A 22,867-nucleotide genomic window follows, 5' to 3' on the forward strand; every position below is an offset into this window, starting at 1 on the left:
ACAATTTGACTTCTGTATCAAATAAATCATCGATGAAGAGTGTGCTCCGTCCTCTGGCAAGGCAAAACAGGAGCAATGTTAAGGTGTGTGAGCACCGACTAGATCAGTCTATGATACAGAAATCTCTTTATGTCATTTGGTTATCATTGCTAGATCATTCAATGATACGAAAATCTCTATGTCATTTGGTTATCATTGCGATTACATCAGTCTATGATACGGAAATCCCTTTATGTCATTTGGTTATCATTGCAGTTGAAGTTTATCTATCAATGAAATGATCTACGACAGTAATGAAAAATACTCATACCTATGGATATACTAGAGTCGTCTAATATATGTTTCGTAGCTATGTATCAGTTTTAAACAGTGATTGGCAACCCATTCATTCATCCTCCTAGACACAACAAATGTGTGAATACCTCATGGGCTGCAGGTGTACCAACTGCCTGACCCAAGCCACACTCTTATACTGTACCAGGTTCATATGTTGCCAATAGTACGGTCACGAGAGCACCGTAATGGTGAAAGAGTTAATGGAGGCTCCTGCAGAATGAGAAAATTCAACTGAGCTAAATAAATTCTTCTGAAGTTTACAAGAATTAAAATAAATTAACTCTCACCATAATGAAGGCTAACGAGTGCTTCGATCCAGCAACACATAGTGAAAGATTTGGGTCTCAGATGGTTTCAAAGTACCAGCGCAACGGGGAAGATGACACGTTGTATGAACAGAACGGGTAATGCAATCCCCAGAGGCTGGCTTAGATAGAAGAGATGGTGGGGGGGGGGGAAGTAAGGGACGCAGAGATTGAGCAATAAGGCCTGGGGCCCGTAGGGGTAAGAAAACTCCCTAGCAACTCTTAGCGATTTATTTTAGGATACGGCTGTTTAACATCCTTTTGCAAGTTATCTGTGCAGAGTACGGCGATAATAGAATGTTTTATGTACCACGGATTTGGACAGTAAGGTGTAATTTCCAAATAAGTCACTTTGATAAAGGCGTTGTGGAGCTTCCTTAACCAGTGAGTATCCTGGCCCTGGTGTGAGTATAGGATCCGTAAATGGTGCGTCAGTAAAACGTACAGTAACGTCAAGGACCTCAATTTGTGTGACTTTCACTTCCCTCTCTGACCTGTTAAATCAAAGGGTTGAGAATTATACTAAACATTTCTCAGCTTATGAATATTTGCCAGCCGAAGAAAATGAAAAGTTAAAGTGAATTATTTGGTGGACTTTTTTCTCCCACGATACCATATATATAGAGTAGTCTTCTTGCACGTACTCTCTTGTTGTGTGCTTCATGTTTCTGTCACATGGAAACAGTTCATGTTAGACCTCTATTGCTAAAGTCGCTAGAGAAGTGTCGGACAACCTTTTCTCATGGCTATACATCGGATTAGAGAATTACTAAATGCAAGAGCATAGGGCCCTTTGGTTGATACCATTGGTTTGGTGTGGCGTGTTTGGTGTGACTTCGCATAAGTCGATAAGTCTACAGGAGTGAATAATCTCGCATCCTAAAATTGTTAATGAGAAACAGGCGGGCAGAGCTGTTCCAGGAGGTGCCCCCACCCCTAAAAAGGACGAGGAATATTATATCTGTTCGACAACATAGTAACACCGGTTCACTTATTAAGACACTTATTTTTTAGTAATGCACTCACACGCACTTTGCTCTCCTTTGGTAATGAGTGTTTCGGTATTGAATTCAACGACTTTCACTTTTTGTGGCGCAGTCAAAACTATACAGCTGGAGAGTGCTAAGTGTCTCCTTCAGTTATGCATCCATTCATCCATCATCCAGTCCTTTACCGCCTCATTAGGAGTGTAGGTGCTTTGAGTAATGGTGCCCAGTCCAGACAGTGAAGACGAGAGTGACCAGATGCTGAGCCCTAAATGGTTGAGAATGAAAAACTTCAAATTCCTCTCGGATATAAATTCTTACTAGGCACATCCGACTGAAGTGCCTGTACCCCTACACCACCGGGTATTCATTTTTTAAGCCTACAGAAGATATTAAAGGCATGTTTGATAAATAAGAGTTACACGCATTGAAAAGGTATGCTCATTGTATTGGCTCACTATTATTTTGGGGTAAGGAGGCTACCTGGTATTTCTTTTTTAACCCATGTAGTTTTAGGTCATCATCTTTACTTATTCCGGTTAAAACGATTCTATTATGCTTAGGAAAGAAATTCTCGGGCACAATGGATAATGGATTCTATATGAATTTCATTTCTAAGGGTAACAAGAATAAAATCGGACACATTGTCGTACTGGGAGCGTTATGGATTAATCTTTGCATATAACACGTACGAGTAAAAGTTCTCTAGTATGTTACACTTACAGCTATAATCCTTTCAGTATAATGACGTCCTACTATATTTTATTCTTGCCATCAGTGTGCGTTATCACTTATATTAGGAAAGGCACTTTGAACTGGGGGGCTTAAATGCAGACTTCATTAACTCTTTCACTTCACGAGGTTGTTCATATAGGTGAACTGAACTGTTTGATTCTACAGAAAATGTATAACGAAAATAAAATCCTTGAGTTGAAGGGGTTAACATCAACACTGCATGCATAAAGCCACAAAAGATAACACTAAAGTAAAAGAAACAAGAACAACTAAGAGGTGCTCGAGAATCACTTTAGGCCACGAGAATATAGCCCATGTCCAGGGTGGCAAACACTGAAAGACTCGTTAGGATGGTTTGTGTGTGAATGGCTGGGGAGCTTAAGGAGAGTCGAAGTGGTTGGGAGTATCACCTAACAGTATATTGCCTGAATCTACAAGTACAGGTTTATTTCATAGTTGCATTCTCAGCATACACCCTACTGAAAAAGTACATACCGGACCTGAGTTATTTTTTATGGAATTCGGATTAAACAGATTTAGTTATTTTCCTGGCTCACTATGAAACTCTTTTGTCAGTATAACAAAGATGCAGCCAAACTAACCTATTAAATATTCTAACCTACCACACCACACCACACCACACTACTCGTACCTCACCTCACCTCATTGTCCTACCACATTACCACACCTTACACATTATACTACCATACGGTACACTGCTTCACCAAGCTACCACACTTCACGGCCTAACCACACTATTTAATCTACTACCATGTAATAATACCACAGTTTACTGCTTGATCAAATTACCATACCTTTCTGTCATAGCACACTACACTGCCCTTCCCATACCTCACCACCCCACCACACCTTTCACACCTCACTGCCCCACTACACTACCATACTTTATTGCCTCTCCACACTACCACACCACACTTAACCACCACAACAAACCACACTACATTACCACGCCATTCTTCTGCACAACCACACCACACTACCATACCACACTACCACATTACACGACACTACCACACCACACCACACCACACCACGTCACATTACCATACCACACAACCACCGCACACCACACCACACTACCACACCACGCTACCACGCCAATCCGCACTACCATACAACGCTACCACACCACACCATACTACCATACCTAGCTGCCACGCCACCAAAACATAAACACAATATTTCTACACCAACTATTGCATTTAATCACCGTAACGTTGTTATATCGTCCAGTCCCACCATAAAACTATGATGCACAAAAATGCACAATAATTATAGCGGGAAGTCACCAAACACCACAGTATTTAAAAAACAACAGTAATACCAGAACGCGGCCACAAAATGTACATAATTATCTGAAAAGTTTGATGGGATTTGAAAGTCTGATGACTGGGTTTCGAAATTATTCTAATCTGTCTCGCTGACTTTGGAGGTAATCAGTATTTTTGTCGACAGCTCTACATTTCTAGTAAACTTCATTGCTAAATCTTGCCAACACATTTTCACATCACACTGTTATATTACAGTGTGAATAGTTCTATTAGATCACTGTCAAGCCACACCTCACCATTTTCCTCTTACTTAGCATCATTCGCATACTCTTGAGTTTCAATGCTATTAGATCACTGTCAAGCCACACATCACCATTTTTCTCTTAGCACCATTCGCATACTCTTGAGGTTCATTTGTTTCAAGCTCACGACATCACAGCTCTTCTAAAGCATTGAATTTAAAAATCTCTCTAATATCCATTTTCTTTTTCGTATCGACGCCTTCAGTCTCCTGTTCACAGCCACCATATTACAATTGATTCCCAATACCACCTCTTTATTCATATTCGACATCTGCCTAATGAATCATCCTGCGTACCTTTCTTTTTAAGACGCCTCCAGTCTCCGTACCTGTGTGCCCACTCAAATCTGATCCCTCACCTGACAAACTTTTTAATGAAAGAGTTACCTCTACACTCAGTCTTTCATATTATATACAGCTTGTCAGGTTAGAAAAATCTAATTTTATTAGCCGTTCCCCTTGTGTGTGACCCCCGGTCTTTAGAATGCAGTACACTTATATCCACAAACGTATGGTTTTCTTGTATTTGATACTTTTTTTCACAAGTATTTTTTGCAAACATTCAAGTCTATGTTAAATATTTCTTGCGTATTTAAGAAAATGCTGATTCATAACTTGTATAATCAGGTTACAAGCAGACCACTTTCTTTAAGTTTATGAGTGACCGATTGCCATGAAAAGGTTAAAGTTACCCACGTTAATCCACCAAGCAGAATGAAAGCTGAGGTATTTTATTCAGGAAGGCGTAAAAGACGTAATATCTGACTCAGAAATGACCACTAAACCTCAGAGAGTGAGGTTGAGGAAGTATTACATTGGCTCCTTCAAGTCTCTCTCTCTCTCTCTCTCTCTCTCTCTCTACTACTGTATTATTACACAGCTGTATTACACCACTTCACATCACTATCACATCATAACACACCACTACATTACAGCGCTGTACCACTACACCACAACACCACACAACACTATATCATCCCTTCACACACCACTATATTGCACCACTATACCACACCACACAACACTATATCATACCACCACGCAACACTATATTGCACCACTATACCACACCACACAACACTATATCATACCACCACCCAACACTCTATCACACCATGACACATCACTATGCAACACCATCACACATCCCTACATAACACTGCATACCACAATACCACGCCACCACACAACACAATATCACACCATCACACACCACTAAACCACACCATAGCACACCACCATACCATAACATCACATCAAATTATGGCATCCCTGTACCTTATCAAAAAGCAACACTGTACCACACAATCACCACGAGCCTATCACCAACATCACCACACAGAACTGCCGCAGTATCACACACCATTATCCAGTACCATGAGCATCACCATACCGCATCATAAAGCATCAATATACTACTGAGCCTCAGCATGGCATATTACTACACCACACCATCACACAACACTATACCACACCACAGTGCACCAATATATATACCACTATACAATATGACGACACTTTACTCTATCACACCACCACACATCACTACGACGCCAACAACTTTGTTATACCACAACGTTATATCACACCTTCACACAGCATGATAGCAGACCAACACAACACCAGTATACCATACCACCACACACCATCACACAAGAATGCCACACCAGCCCACAACGCTATTCCACATTTCTACAACTCTACCACACCATTATACCACACCACCGTACAACATTAAACCACACCAACACACAATACCACCTCACGTAATAATATATTACCATACCAAACCACCACACATTACCACACACCTCTGTACCACACCACCAAACACCTCTATACAACACCACCACATCTCTGTACCACACCACCACACACATCTATGCCTCACCACAGCTCAAAACTCTGCCACACCACCACATTCCTCTATGCCATACCACCACACACCTCTATACCATACCACCACTCAGCACTATACCACACCACCACAGACCTCTATACCACACCACCACTCAGCCCTATACCACACCACCACAGACCTCTATACCACACCACCGCACATTTGTATACCACACCACCACAAGCCTCTATACACACCACCACTCAATACCATACAGTACCACGACACACCTTATACCACATTTCTATACACTTCTATTCCACACCACCTCACACCTCTACACCACATCACCACACACGTTTATACCACACCACAACACACCCCCATACCGCACTACCACACACCTCTAAACCACACAGCCACACACCTCTATACCACACCACCACACACCTCCATACCACACCACCACACACCTCTATAACACACCAACACATACCTCTATACCACACCACCACTCAATACCATGCCATACCACTACACACCTCTAAATCAAACTACTACACACTTCTATTCCTCAACCACCTCACGCTACTATACAGTACCATACCACCACACACTTCTATATCACACCACTACACACCTCTATCACACACTACACACTTCTGTATCACCCCCCTACACACCTTTATATCACACCACCACACACCTCTATATCACACCACCACTCAGAAGTATACCACACGACCACACACCTATATACCACACCACTATACACCTCTATAACACACCATCACTCAGCACTATACCATACCATCACTCAACATTATAGCACACCACAATACACCTCTTTACCACACCACCACTCAACATTATACCACACCACCACACACCTCTATACCACACCAGAACTCAGCACTGTTTCACACCACCACACACCACTATAACACACCACCACACACACCTCTATACTGTGCAACCACACACCATCATATCATACCACCACACGCCATGCTACATCATAATAGAAAACTATACCATATCACAACAGCACACCACCACATCAGTGCATCATACCACCACATGACTTTACGCCACATCATCGCATAACACCACTACACACCACCATGCATCCATTTACTACACCTCTGCACAGCACTAAACCACACCACCACGTGGCACTGCACCACACCACCACACACCACCATGTAGTACTATACAACACACCATAGTACCCACTACTGCACCTTACTGTTAACTCAGTCTGCATTACGATATTTAACATTGCACAATAGTATCCTGTTATGTTCTATGCTGTTAGTGTGAGTGTTCTGCATAAGCTATTTTTGTTAAACTTGCTTGGTACTGCAGAGCTATAAAAAAGATTGCCAGATGCGTACTTAATATTAACCCCTTCGTACACGATGACGCATTTATCGTCATATGGGTGTGGCTGCGACTATACTCGTTGACGCTTTTGGCGTCATTAAAGCATAAAAACTTTCGTCAGAGGAAAAGTTTTCAGCCAATCGGTGTAATTTTTGGAGGCGTCATAGTTTCCCTGCTCCTTGTCAAGAGTAATGAGTTGGCAACTGTGGGTCCCAATACCAGCAAGAGAGTGAACAGGTTATTCAGTACCAAATGAGGTGTGAGTGGGGAAAGTGCTGCGTGGCTCAGTCCCTTTAAATTTCCACTCTTACTCCCGTCCCGGCCATGCAACACATTTCACGGTACCAGTAGTGCTTGTGTATAGTGTTCGGGCACTGTTGTGATTAGATTTGGTGTTTGCAATAGGATATTTGATGTTTGTGAAGCAATCCTGGTCGTTATCAACCGTTGGCCCAACGAAGATTATGGTACTGTTTCTAATCAACTACACTGCCTCTACCCTGCACCAAATGTGAGTATTCAGCTATAAAAATAGTGACAGTGAATCAGGTGACTATAGTGTGCATATCTAGTGTACAAAGAATTGGTGAAATAGGTGCAGTAACTTAGAGGAAGGCAGGAAACCTCCCTACAGTCACGGTACGGCATGGGTGCACCATAGTTTTTTGCATTTTTCTCGAACACTATGAGGCCTAGGATCACCGTTGTGGGCTCAAATGAAATCCAATTAAATTCTGCATAGGATGATAAAATAAAAACATAACAGTGGCGTGAAAAGCTTTTCACTAGAGCTCCCCGAATAAAAAAGTCTGTTGTCCATCGGAAATGGGTTTTACTTTTTCACTTATTACTCGAACACCATACCTTGTATGAAACTGGGACCTCCAGTATTCGAAAGCTAATAAAATTCTCTTTCCAATGATTGTATAACATGTAGAGATTGAGTAGTAAATGTTCGACTTATGATGTTGGGAATTGAAATGTATGCTCTTGAATGTTTATTCACATGGCCCTAATGTATGTATAGCATGTTTTTTTTGTGTGTGTCATTTTTGCATATTGTTTAGAACAAACATTGATGAATAGGAATATGTGGGTTTTGTGGCAAAATAAATATGTTTGGGTGGTGAAAATAAGCCAAGAATACACATATTTGGAGCAAGCAGTGGGTGGGGGGGAGGGGAGAAAAGCTGGCGCGTCATGTCCCACAAAACTTATTAACTTATCTGTGTGCAAAAGGGTTGAAGTATGTAAGTGCTGAAAATGTTAAGAGGATTGTCGATAAACAGTGTAGAGGACTGATGATAAAGATAAACAGTTAAGAGGATTGATGATAAACAGTTTTGAGGACAGTTAAGAGGGTTGGTGATAAACAGTTAAGAGGGTTGGTGATAAACAGTTAAGAGGACTGGTGATAAACAGCCAGTCATATATTACAGCATGAGAAGTGTTGGGATTAGAGACTAGGGCATGAACACATTTTTTTTTTTTTTTACAGATGAAAAAAAGGAAGAACAAATTAAATAAAAAAATACATACCCCCGATTACGGGTGTCATCCATTCATAAAAAATCTGTGATAGGTGACTAAACTGCTGTAGAATGAAATTTGGAGGGAAACTAACCTGGGAAAGCGAGTTCCAAAGAGTAGCCTTTCTGGGAATCAAGGAACACACTTGCCTGAGACATGTGTATATAAAGAGGAAACCTGGTACACGATTCTGTCCAAAGTTCAGACTCAATTAATGCACCATCACTTATAGTACCCCATGTTTCGTGTCATCTTGTTTGTCACGTACTTTAAGTAAATGTGGCCGCTCCCAGATGGTAAGTGCACAGCCTTCACACTTGGTAGCATTGCCTGGCCGCTAACTTTCACTTTTCATGTTGAGGATAATAATCGATCGCACAACATATGACCTTCATTTCAACTGGCACTAAATCACCAGCTGTTTTAAGTCAAAAACCTGAGAAACAAGCAAACCAAGCAAGTAGATTTCTGAGCTATTCACAGACAAGTCTACGAGAATAATTCCTCAAGTCTAACAACCATGCTATTTTACTTTACAATATAATATAATTAATTGAACCCCGATACTTTGGCTATTCAAGGTCCCTGTCTGAGTGACGGCCTGGCTCCGTGCCGCATGAATTCAAAACTCTAGGAGGTACCTGAAAATTTTAACGAGTGTCACAAGAGCAGACAGACGAGAGCGACGTGAGCTTATCATTTGGGAGACTATTTTATTTATTTATTTTACCTAACCATTAATGCTTCAGCAGGTATATTCATAAGGCACAGTACATTTTCATCGTCCTTCCCCAAACACGCCACAATTCCAGCTCATTTCAGCTATTTCTTTGTTCCCTGCACCCATTTTATACCCTCGTAGTACTCAATCTTGGAGGATATTTTGAAACCAACCTTGACTACACTCAATCCACTAAACACATTACACCCATTTTTACAAGGTATATTTTCTGCACCAGTCCCACTGCCAACCAGATTTCCCATCCTTCTCCATTCCCTTGCTCGCCAGCTCATTTCTTTACTCTCCTATTTTCAAAGGTTCCATGGTGCGATGCAGATCATGTGTTGACAAGCACGCTTTTTGGTAATGTAATGTTATCAAGGGTATAAGCTGATCGTCGACCTTGGGTCTTTATTTCTATAAAGATCTGGCAATAGATAGATAGATAGATAGATGTATTATAAGATTGGTTATTACCAGATTTCTGCATACGACAGGAGTTCCGTTCCCGATGTCTATCTGCCACACACAACCATAGAGTTGGGTTAATCTTAGCTCAGCATCCCTTAGGTGTCACTGGACACCAATATTCAGTCTGTTATATGACACGCTGGGTATATACTGTAGCAGCTAAATACTGTGCTTTGTAATTAGTGACGGTGGGTATGTGACTAGTCAGTAAACTCATCTCGACTATTGCTGCAAATGGGAATTTTTAATTTAGATTAGCAAACTGTTCCTGCAACAGCTGGGACCGAACTAGTGACCTCACACTCACCAACCACCAGCTTTATGCACTCCACCTCCGCCTCCTTCCAGCATGAGTGTGTTTGTTGGTTCTCGTGAAGAATATGTGAGTTAGCAGACGGACGTAATGCTGATGCTTACCTTCTTCAGAATGACAGAGAATGCAGTTATTGCCTCCGCCAAGGAGGCAATGTATCTGGCTTAGTTATGTTTGTCGGCCTGTTTGTGTGTCAGTCGGATTGTTAGTAAGATTCTGGAAAGCTACTGGATGGAAGTAAACCATATTTGGAAGTAGAAAGCATTCAGAGAGGGCATACCTCCGCCAATGCCATTCCCGTTAAAAACGATCCAGATCAGGATTCCCCCCAAATTTTATCAGTTCTTTCTTGGTCCATGTCCCACCTTTCCACAAAGTGTCATTGAAATTCATTGAGAACTTTTGGAGATATTGTGCGGGATACTCCGGATACGGATCCGGATCTGCCCCCAAAATTAAACACGTCTTCATTGGCCCATGGCCCATCCATTCACAAATTTTCATCACAATCCGTTCATAACTTTTTGAGTAAATGTGCTAATAAACAAACAAACAAACAAACAAACGCAGGCAGAAACATAACCTCCTTGACGAAGATAACAATGACTGAGAACAGGGAAATTCACGGTTAAATTTTTGATCAAAATGGTCAAAGGTAGAGGTCAAGATCATAAAAATATGAACGGGGAGGATGATGGCATTGGCAGAGGTTTAATGTTGAATTATCTTTATGACTGAATTACGGTGATGGGCAGAGTTGGAATGTTGTTCCCAACGATGTATCAAAGTGTAATGTTAAAAATACTGTGAATGGGAATAAAAAAGAGGAAGGCAGTTGGTGCTAATGAAGTATGTGCAGAAATACTAAAGTTTGGCTTAGAGAGTGCAATGAAAGTGTGTATCAGAAGCACTCCAAAAAGACTGGATGATTATTGGGGTGCAGTCAAGGAAGCTGAGTACCTTCCTGAAGTTTGGTTAATACATCCAAGAAAAGTTGAACAATCAGAGACATGCGTTACTAGAGTTACGGTAATGCTTCGTTTATATTTCGCTAGTTTTAGTGAGATGAGTACCTGACTGTGACACCGATGTATCAAAAGGCTGTAACTGTGGAGTAAGGTCAAAAAAGGAAAAGTACGGGTGATCTAAGTGAATAGATTAACGAGCGCTATAAATCTGTCGAGTAGTGTAGATAAGACATGTGTATTACTAAGGTTTTCAGTCCCTTAAACCTCCTGAATATGATTACACCTCTTTTTATCATCTTCTTCCTTCCTTTACACAGTGTTATTCAAATTATTAGACTTTCGAACCTGCAGGGGTTAGATATATGCCTAACCTTTATTGACCCTTTCACTCCTCAGTGCAGTGGCACCGACGTATCTGGGTGCTCTGATGCCAAGTTTTACAAACGTCCCTCATCTCCCTTCCTATCATCCGAAAAGAAAAAGTGGTGAACAGGCTGCAATCCAACGGGTTTCGTTTTAGATAAACCTGGGGCAACAGCAATAGCACGTATATACAGACAATAACAATTACAACAACAACAACAACAACAACAACAACAACTACTACTACTACTACTACTACTACTCCTACTACTATTTCTTGTTCTTCTTGCTCTTCCTGTTCGTCTTCATGTTCTTGTTGATCTTATTGTTGTTGTTGTTGCTGTTGTTGTTGTTATTGTTGTTGTTCTACTACTACTACTACTGCTATTACTGCTACAACTACTACTACTACTACTATTACTACTACTACTACTACTATTTCTTGTCCTTCTTCTTGTTCTTTTCCATCTTCTTCTTCTTCTATTATTATTATTATTATTATTGTTATTATTATTATTATTATTATTATTATTATTATTATTATTATTATTATTATTACTACTACTACTACTACTACTACTACTACTTTTACTACTACTACTACTACTACTACTACTACTATGTCTTGTCCTTCTTTTTGTTCTTTTCCATCTTCTTCTGCTTCTTCTATTATTATTATTATTATTATTATTACTACTACTACTACTATTACTACTACTACTACTACTACTAGTATTAGTACTACTATTATTACTACTCCTACTCCCACTACTACTACTTCTACTGCTACTACTACTACTACTACACCAAGATGTCTCCTCAAACGTTAATAAAACCCTCTTCCATCAATAAGACTACAAATTAGCCACTTCTGAATTTCAACATTTACTGTATACTGTAATTAGCAGTTCACTAATGTAATTTAGGACATCATATCTTTGGCCTCAAATGAGAGATAAAAACTGTGTGGCACTGTATGTAATTAAGCCAGTGTTAATTAAATGTGTTTGTCAGGCCTGTACTCGGGGCAGAGAGTGATTAACAAATTATAATCTGTAATTGCCTACTGGTGAACATAAATAATTACTGATCAAGGAACCATGAATATCAAGATAAGTCTATCCTATTTTACTCTCTCTCTCTCTCTCTCTCTCTAACCTTTTTTTTCTCATGAGGAGAGCAATGGATCCAAAACTGTGTTACTTAGCCTACAAATTAAAGGCGTGTGTTCAGTTTATTGTTCCTGAGTAGCATTATGTGATCAGTAAGCCTCGGCCATTCCTACTACACATTGCTGGAACGCCTTAACCCACTCGACCACCAGTGCCCGTATTCAAGTAGATGAAGGAAGCTCCTAACACCTTTTCCTAAGCGATTTATTTTCCGTATTTCACCTTACTCTCATAGTCAGTGTTATATAAATCCTACTAACATCGCCATACTCTGTATAAATAACGTTCAAAAGAATATTAACCAGCCATATCTAAAAATAAATAGGTAAGGAAGAGGTGATGGGGAGCCTCCGTAGTCTACGAGAATAAGGGCCAGGGTATCCATTTGGTTACATCATTATCACACACCGAAGTAAATGGCTTCATTGGCCAAGTTGAGTCACCTGGAGATAATACTACATCAGGTGAGTGGATGGCGAGCACCTCCATCTACGAAACAACTTTCAGTTACCATGTATTTTATTTACCACAATGGAAAAAAATAATTGTCAGTAATAACTTGGATTTATTAAATGTGACTCCAGTGGCGTTGGTTCAACATATCCAGCTGGTTTAGCATATCCATCTGGTTTAACATATCCATCTGGGTCAATATATCTAGCTGGTTTAGCATATCCATATTTGGTTCAACATATCAGACTGGTTTAGCATATCCATCTGTTAAAATCCAGCTGGTTTAACCTTAGATAGGTAATCTTGATTTTGTTACTATATTAGGTAACGTGGGGTCTGACGGACCCCACGGAAAAAAAAAAAAAAAAAAAAATTCAGTTTGAGATATTTCAAAATGCTTCAATACATAAATAATTCAACCCCTTATTTTTAAAAAGGGCCAGAAAAAATAAAGTTTAATTGAAAAAATATATATATTTTTAAAGTTTATACAAAAATGGTAAAATTTTAGGTATACAAATTTTAAAATTAAATCTTGCAAAATTGAAAAGTAATATCATGATTCCTTGGGTGGTCTGCAGTAGACCGATGTTGGGACCTTCTGTATACAAAAGGAGAAAGACAGCAAATTGAAATAAAAAAATCACAAGAGGGCTCAACTGAGGTTACATTACAGGTAATCTGGGGTCTAACATACCCCAATGGCTCTATAGAGCAAAATCAGAGCCAGGTACAGCTATGACCCCATCATCCCCATGAAGAGCATCACTAGGCAGGAAGGTATTGAGACGGACAGATCTGTAGACCTTATGCTCATATTTTTAAAAATCAAATTTCGGGGACTGGGGTTTCTGAGATCCAGCTGGTATAGCATACCAGCTTGGTTAGCAAACCCGGCTGGTTTAGCATATCTAGCTGGTTTAGCATATCTAGCTGGTTTAGCATATCTAGCTGGTTTAGTATATTTAGCTGGTTCAGCATATCTAGCTGGTTTAGCATAGCTAGCTGGTTTAGTATATTTAGCTGGTTTAGCATATCTAGCTGGTTTAGTATATTTAGCTGGTTTAGCATATCTAGCTGGTTTAGCATATTTAGCTGGTTTAATATATCCAGCTGGTTTAGCATACCAAGCTGGTTTAGCATGTCCAGTTAGTTTAGCATATTCTGCTGGTTTAGCATATCCAGCTACTTTGGCTTACCCAGCTGGTTTAGCTTATCCAGCTGGTTTAATGTATTCAGGTGGTTTAGCATATCCAAATGGTTTAACATATCCAGGTGGTGCATATAACATCCAGCTGGTTTAGTATTTACAGCCAATTTAGCATATCCAGTTGCCTGAACATATCCAGCTGGCTTGCCTTCTCCAACAGATTTAGTATATCCATCAGGTTTAAGATATCCAGCTGGTTTAATATATCTAACTGGTTTAGCATATTCAGCTGGTTTAACATATTCAGCTGGTTTAGCATACCCAGCTAGTTTAATATATCTAGCTGGTTTGGCGTGTCCAGCTGATTTAGCATATCCATCATGTTTAAGATTTCCAGCTGATTTAGCATATCCAGCTGGTTTAACATATCCAGCTTGTTTAGCATATCCAGCTGGTTTAGCATACTCAGCTAGTTTAGCTTGCCCAGCTGGATTAGCATATTCATCTGGTTTAGCGTATGTAGCTTGTTTAGTATATCCAGTCAGTTTAATTATTCAGATGGTTTAGCATATCCAAGCGGTTTAACATATCTTGCTGGTGTACGAGTATATAATACATCCAGCTGGTTTAGCATATCCAGCCGGTTTTGCATATCAAGCTGGTTAAACATATCCAGCTGGTTTAGCATATCCAGCTGATTTAACATATCCAGTTGGTTTGACATTTCCGACTTATTTAGTACATCTAGCTGGTTAAGCTATCCAGCTGGTTCACTATATCTAGCTGGTTTAGCATATGCAGCTGATTTAACATAACCAGCTGGTTTAATATATCCAGCTGGTTTGGCACACCCAGCTGCTTTAACATGTCCAGTTCGAAAATAAATGAATCCGAGTTTGATTCTTGGGCTGGTCGGAGTCGAGAGCAAAGAATGTGTCCTCTGTGCCCCTGCTCACCCAGAAGCTCCTTAACACCTCTTCCTTTGCGATTTATTTCTGCATATGGCTGGTTAATATCCTTTTATAGGTACGTTATTTATGCAGAGTATGGCCATTTTGGAGGGATTTATTCATTTGTTTTTCCTTCCCTTGTTCTGTCATTAAAGAAAAAATAAAACAGATTAGTAAGCTGTATGAAACAAACTAAACTGCATAGTAAAAGGTGTTAAGGAGGTTCCTCAACTGATATGGGACCTGGATTTCACATCAACTGTTGTAGGTCGTACGCTTGGGAGGGACTGAACTTGGCGAAAAAGAAAAAGAAAAAGAAACTCAGCCATAATTACCCTATTAAGGCAGAAAATCTTAGCCATCTTCTTTATATGTCCATGAGGAAGAATGTGGCCCTTATTTTCATTTCTTGAGGAGGCTCCCCAGTACTCCTCCTTTAGTGTTTTATTTTTGGATGTCAGGTTCATATTTTGTACGTTAATTATGAACGATATAGGGATATCAGAGTGTCGTAAAAAACACGGAGGAGGATAGCAAGGTAAAACTAGCAAAATAAATCGTTTAGGAAAAGGCGTTAGGGAACTTCCATAACGGACGAGAATATGGGCCAATGATGCCATTTATATGTAGTTTTTCTTATTTTATGTCTGCTGGAAGAAAAGCTTGTCTGCCCTCACATTTAAACTTTCAGTACGATTATGTCTTTTATAGACTTTCGCTCTTTGAAAGTTAATTTATTTAGTAATTTTTTAATGCTTTTATTTGTCATTAATTTAGAGTGTTTCCTGGATTTCTTTCTTTTCACTTAAACACTAGATACATTTTTATTAACCTCTATATTTATATAAGATTTTTCAGGTAGTTGTATCTCACTATTAATGACAATCAAATCGTCTGTCTAGCTAAGAATGCACTTCTTAATCCATGAATAAGATAGAGCCTTCCTTAACTCCTCCACTGATAGGGGATCTTCTAACCTGAATAATATCGCCTGATACAAGTAGAAGGAAACTAAAAAAAAGGGCATCACCGGAATGCAGCAGTTAGGAATGTGATGGATTGTGAAATCTCAACCACAAAACTCCTTGGAAATATTCTCTTTATTATTAAAACTGAGTACTCCAAGGTGAAAGGAAGTCGCTAATCTCTAACACTTTATGGAACACCTATAACTGTTTAATGGGGCTGGTCTGTATACAACATTGCAGAGTGTCGTCAGCAGTGGTACAGTAATGCCTGACGTGTTGTTCAGATGTGTTGTATTGTCCTCACATGTTCTAAGAAGAAGAGGAGGAGGAGGAGGAGAAGAAGTGATAATAGTAATGTAATAATATTAATAATAATTATGTAATAATAATAATAATAATAATAATAATAATAATAACAACAACAACCTGGTAGGCGACGATGGCCTGCTCTAAGCGGACCAAGCTTTGTCAGCGATGGTAGTGAGTTTCGACTCTAAAAGTCATTTCTATATAGAGGTACTCCAGTGCAACATTCCTTCCAAGGATTATGGCCCTGGCTTAATAATCTTTGGAGTCTTACCATTTTGTGCGAGCAAGGTCGTAAGTTTAGCGGTTTTCATGTTTTTTGCACTTGATGACCTTTGACCCATGACCTGGCAGATATAGGCCATGCATATACAAAACACACTTGTAGTACTCACTTGAAGTCAATAAGCATGCAAAGTTTCATTCGATTCCATTCACCTACTGTGGAGCTAGGGAACTTGAAATTCGAGGAATTGCCCATCAGAGGTGCAGCTTCTAAGTGGCAGAGCCAGTGACTGGAAGTGAGTTTCGGCAGTAAATGTAATTGTTTTATGGAGGTACTCCAGTGCAACATTCCACTCAAGGATCATGACCCTGGCTTAATAACCTTCATAACCTCAGCATTTTGTGCATAGTCGTGATTTTAGCTATTTTCACTGTTTTTGCATCTGATGACCTTTGACCCCTGATCCGGCCAATGTAGCACATAGGTGTACATGGAAAGTTGTAGTACTAGTCAGTTTCTATAAGCATGCAAACCTTCATTCAATTCCATCCGGTTGCTGGGAAACTATGGGGACATTTTTGAAAACCTGTACTGGTTGCTAGGGATGCTGAGGCCATTCTTCGCAGGGTTGCCACTCGAAACCTAGAGAAGAGAGGGGGAAAATGGATGGCATACCTTCCGATAGGGAATGCCCAAAGAATTCACAACTTTCTATGCCCATTTGTAATGCTTCTGCAGCTCAAAATGCGAAAAGTATGAAAAAAAGAGGGTTCTCAGCCGTTCCTAGGCAACGAGTATTTGCCTAGGAAACAAAACCTTGCGGACACAATTAGACCTTAAGCTGTTCACTCTGTCCAAGTTTGGTCGGAATCGATTAATTCTGAAGGGTAGAAGTGCCTGCCACAAGTAAACAAGAAAGAATGAACACAAGAATTCAAGGAAGAAAGTATATGTGACTGACAAAAAAGGCAACATGGAACTGGCTAATAGTAATAAGAATGAAGAAGAAAGTATGAAGAAAAAGAAGATGAAGAAGGAGAAGAAGAAGAAGAAGACCCCCCCTAGCCAACACCCCTCCAGTGCCAGGTAAGGGATGAAGGAAACTAAAAGGGAGAGGAAAGTGGTGAGCTCCTCCCTTCAACCATTCTCTTGTGTGATGTCATTCTTTTTTTAATCCTTGCTGCATATGGACTATTTTATTCAAGCTAAGTAAGACCTCTCTTCCTGAATAGGTTAATGAAAGCTGTAACTAACCACTCCGGCTCGAGAATTATCCCCCTAGCAAGAAAATATACTGTGGTCTGTAAAACTGTGCTCTTCAAACTTCTTTGTTGCAGGGACGGCTCAGTTTGCTTTTGTGAGGAAAGAAGGGATCTTGGCTGCTTCGTAAGATTATTAATGAGCCTTGCAATCTCTGAACGTAAACACGCAGACAATATTAAGCATGAAAAGAGTTGTGAGAAGTATAGGATGGCACAGGGTAGACACTAGTAACTCTGCCTGAACTGTCGTGGGAAAACACCAGAAATAAACTGTGTAATATATGGACCACCCTGAATAAATGTCTGGAATAAACAAGAAATGAAGTGCTCTGAACGCCAGCATGGCAAACAGTGAGATTTATATGCCTTCTCTTTCTCCTATATCTTTCATGAGTTCCCTGGAAGATTAATGTATTTATGTATATTTTACAATTCATCTCTATCAAAGCTGCTTTCCTTCATAAATGACCCCCCCATTTTTTTAAAAGTTGTTTCCCGGAGTGCCTTAGATAAGCAAAGACATCCTGGGACTGAATGGGTTAAGGAACTCATTCGCTCCCCTCCCTCCCGGTGGAAAGGTTGAAAGGTGACGAAACAAGGCCACGGCCCCTGAGTGCTGTCCTCTCCTTCCCTCCCGTCGGCTGGGACTGATGGAAACAAAAATTCGTTGCACTCTTAAAATTTCACCTTAAGAAACCCTAAAAAATACTCATGGAGGTAACATCATCATCAACAGAAGTGTAAAAAAATAACATTTTGAAAAGATGCAGTGGGAGTAAGGATAGGAGGACCAAAAGCAGAAAACAAGAGGGGATGGGCCTTGATACCATTGCCCACATGTCGTGTGATACAACATGCCCTGAGGCCCAGCACTGCACCCCCTTAGTTTCCTGCTGCTGCTTAAAATTTCATCCTAATACTTCCTTATTTGGAGGAAACTGAACAAACCAAGTCTTCTCTAAAACATAATAACATTGAGAAGGCCTTTCATTGCAACATTTTTAAAGATACCATACATACCTTAACTCTTGCATCAACAAACTTAAGAATGAGGAATTAAACTAAGCTTACCTTGTGATGATTTTGGGTGGGGAACGTTTTCTCAAGAGATGTAGAACATGATTTTATTTCCCTTTTTCTTTTCTTTTTTCTTTTTTTTTTCTCAACGTACCTTTTACCCGCACCATTGCCCTATGAGAGTAAATGTAGAAAAGAGTAAAGTGATGGTTACTAAGAGAGAAGGTTACTCCCAGTGTGATGTTACAGTGAATGGAGAGAGACTAGAATTGATGAGAGTTCAAATACCTGGGTACAGTGATAGAAAAGAGAGGAAAATGTGCAAAAGAAGTTGAAAGTGGAGAGACACAAGGAAGAAAAGTAGCTGGTGTAATGAAGACCTTGATAAGAAACAGAGGCTTGAGTGTTGCAGCTGTACGAGGATTTAGAGGGGTAGACTGTAGCACCAGTTGAGCAGGGCAGTACTCCCAAGGTGGATGGAAAGCTGATGACAAGGAGAGCTGGAGCTCCCGTTTCATCAGCCCTCGGGACTAGGTCCCGACCATTCCCCTTTGCTGAACTTTTTCAGTGTCTCAGTAACACAGAGAGTAGGCCAGAATGTTCTCCAATACAAGTTTCTCCAACTATCAACACCAAACTATATGCACAGTATACACCACACTTCCTTATCAAAATTAAAAAAAAAATGGCATCGTATAACGTAGCCTCGGAGTCCCCAGGGGGGGGGGGACCATAAATGCCCCCACCTTCTGCCCCTCTCCCGGTGACGATTTAAGATGCCTGGAACCATGTCTGACTCTCTACTTCATTTCTGCAATATTCATGGCCTTCCCTCTAACTTTCGCTCTGTTGAGGACCACCTCTCCTTCTCTAAACCTCACCTTCATTTTCTAACTGAGAATCAGCTGTCTGAGGCAGCTGACAGCAGACCCTTTTCTGTATCCTCCTACTTTCTCTATACTCATTTCAAAGCCAAAGGTGGCTGTTGTGCACATATACGCAACAACTTATCTTGCTCTCATGTTCCTGAACTCGATTCTTCTGAATTCTCTACACTCTGGCTTCGGCTTTCCTGTCTTTCTCTGACTAAATATATCTGTGCTGTTTACTTATCTCCTAACTCTACTATCAAAAATTCTTTGACTATCTTACTTCTACAATGGAACACATTCTATCCATTTCTCCTTTCTCTGAAATCTCCAATCTTGGAGATTTCAATGTTCACCACCACCTTTGGCTCTCCTCTCCTTTCACTGATCCACCTAGTTAACAAGCCTACATATTTTCTATCCTTAATGACCTGGAGCAGCTTGCACAGCACCCTACCTGTATCCCTGACTGCCTTGGAGAGAGCTTCAACATACTTGACCTCTTCCATACAACCAATCCTTCTGCTTACATTGGTAATCTTTTATCTCCGTTGGGCTCCTCCGATCACAACCTTATCACCTTAAGCTGTCCTATCGCTCCGGTATGGCCTGAGGGCACTCCAAAGAAAAGTCGTCTGTGGCATTTTGGAGCTGTGGATTGGGAGGCCCTCAGGCAGTACTTCTTTGATTTTCACTGGAATGGTTATTGCTTCCATGGCTGGAAGCCATCTGGATGTGCCTTGCGCATTACGGAGGTTATTCTCTTGGGCATGGAAGCATTCATTCCTGTCTCATATCCTCTGACTAATGCACGAAATCCTTGGCTTAATCACGCTTGTTCTAATGCTGTCCGCAAAGAGGAGATGGCCTATAAAAGGTACTGTAGCCAACCCAACCCTGAATCACATCTTCTTTATGTTTCTGCCCGGAATCATGCTAAGTCTGTTCTTTGCTCTGCTAAAAATATTGTCATCCATACGAAGTGCTCTCAACTCTCTTAACTCGAATTCTTCCTGCTCCTTCTGGCACCTTGCCAAAAACCTTTCTAACAATATTACCTCATCACCCATCCCTCTTCTTTTCTACTCTGATGGCTCTGTAGCTATTTTTTCTGCTGATAAAGCAGATCTCTTCGCTCAGACTTTCTCCTCCAATTCCACCTTAGACGATTCTGGTGCTGTTCCTCCATCACTTCCCCCCCTCTGACTTCCTCATGGCTAACTTTAAAATTTCTTCAGCTGATGTATTTTCTGCCATCACAGGCCTCAATACTAATAAGGCATATGGTCCTGATGGAGTCCCTCCTGTTGTTCTCAAGAACTGTGCTTCTGTGCTTACACCCTACCTAGGCCTTTGTCTATCAACTTGTACCTTTCCTTCTTGCTTGAAGTTTGCTGTCATTCAGCCAATCCCAAAGAAGGGTGACCATTCCCACCCCTCTAACTATCGTCCAATTGCTTTAGCATCCTGTATTTCAACAGTTTTTGAGTCTATTCTTAATAGAAAAATTTTAAAGCATCTTTCCTATCACAACCTTCTTTCTGATCGTCAGTATGGGTTCCGCCAGGGACGCTCCACAGGCGATCTTCTCACCTACCTTTCAGACTCCTGGTCATCCTCCTTTCGGGACTTTGGCAAAAGCTTTGCCATTGCACTTGACATCTCAAAGGCTTTCGATTGAGTCTGGCATAAATCTTTAATTTCCAAACTGCCCTCTTACGGTTTCTATCCTTCTATCTGTGCCTTCATCTCCAGCTTCCTTTCTGGTCGTTCTATAGCCGCTGTTGTAGACGGCCATCGTTCTTCTCCTATATCTGTTAACAGTGGTGTTCTTCAGGGCTCTGTCCTATCACCAACTCTCTTCCTTTTAATCATCAATGACCTTCTAAGCTGTACATCTAACCCTATCCACTCATACGCTGATGACTCCACCCTTCACCTTTCCATTTGATTCTCACAACGTCTATCTCAGCAGTTACTTCAACAAACAAGGGATGAGGCTATGGCACACCTAATGTCTGACTTGGCTCGTATATCTGACTGGGGTAAAAATAATCTGGTTGTTTTTAATGCATCAAAGACTCAGTTTTTGCACCTATGAACCCTAAAAAATCTTCCACAGTATATCCACTAATGTTTAATAATATTCAGCTTAATCCTGCATCATGGTTGAACATGCTTGGGGTTTCATTTACTCGGGACTTATCTTGAAAAGATCATATTACATCTCTTGTAAAATCTGCTTCCAAGAGATTGGGTGTGCTAAGCCGACTCCGTTCCTTCTTTACCCCTGCACAATTGTTGGCTCTATACAGGGGTTTTATCTGCCCTTGCGTGGAATACAACTCTCATGTGTGGGGAGGCTCCCCAGATACAGCTCTTCTTAATAGGGTGGAGTCAAAGGCTTCTTGTCTCAATAACTCTCCCCCTCTTACTGACTCCCTTCAACCTCTGTCTCTTCGCCGCACTGTTGCATCTTTATCTCTTTTCCATCGCTACTTCAATGGTCACTGTTCCTCTGAACTGTCTGCATGCATTCCTCCACCTCTACGACGGGCGCGTAACACCCGTCTGACAGCAAACTCTCATCCCTTTTCTGTCCAACTCTCTAATGCAATAGCTAACCGTTACTCCCAGTCCTTCTTTTATGCAACAGGTCAACTCTGGAACTGTCTCCCTCTGTCTGTATTTCCTGCTTCCTATAATCTCCAGTCTTTCAAACGCAGTGTGTCCAAGCATCTCGAGATGAATGGATCTTGAATTTGGCTCTCTCTTGTATTTTGTTTTTCTCTTGGAAGGAACAGTTCTGTGGGCTCATTGCTTTTGGTTCCTTCTTTCTCACATAAAAAAAAAAAAATGAGGGAGTCTTAGTGCCAGCTTTAACATATGGATGTAAGACCATGGTTTGGCATGAAAATGAAAAGTCAAGAGCAAGAGCAGTGGAGAT

General features: G+C 40.6%; 1 protein-coding gene across 1 annotated transcript in view; it reads left to right on the forward strand.

The window, feature by feature from the left end:
• The first annotated feature begins 627 nt into the window (after window positions 1-627).
• Window positions 628-22,867, forward strand: part of LOC145416700 (adhesion molecule nephrin-like) — a 221,091-nt gene continuing 198,851 nt past the window's right edge. Inside the window, exon 1 of the mRNA XM_080285636.1 lies at window positions 628-740. Coding sequence (XP_080141762.1) covers window positions 628-740 — 113 coding nt within the window. The remainder of the gene's footprint in view (window positions 741-22,867) is intronic.

The sequence above is a fragment of the Coenobita brevimanus genome, chromosome 107 (genome assembly GCF_032717465.1).
Source record: "Coenobita brevimanus isolate Jiangsu-jjx chromosome 107, ASM3271746v2, whole genome shotgun sequence".
NCBI lineage: Eukaryota > Metazoa > Arthropoda > Malacostraca > Decapoda > Coenobitidae > Coenobita > Coenobita brevimanus.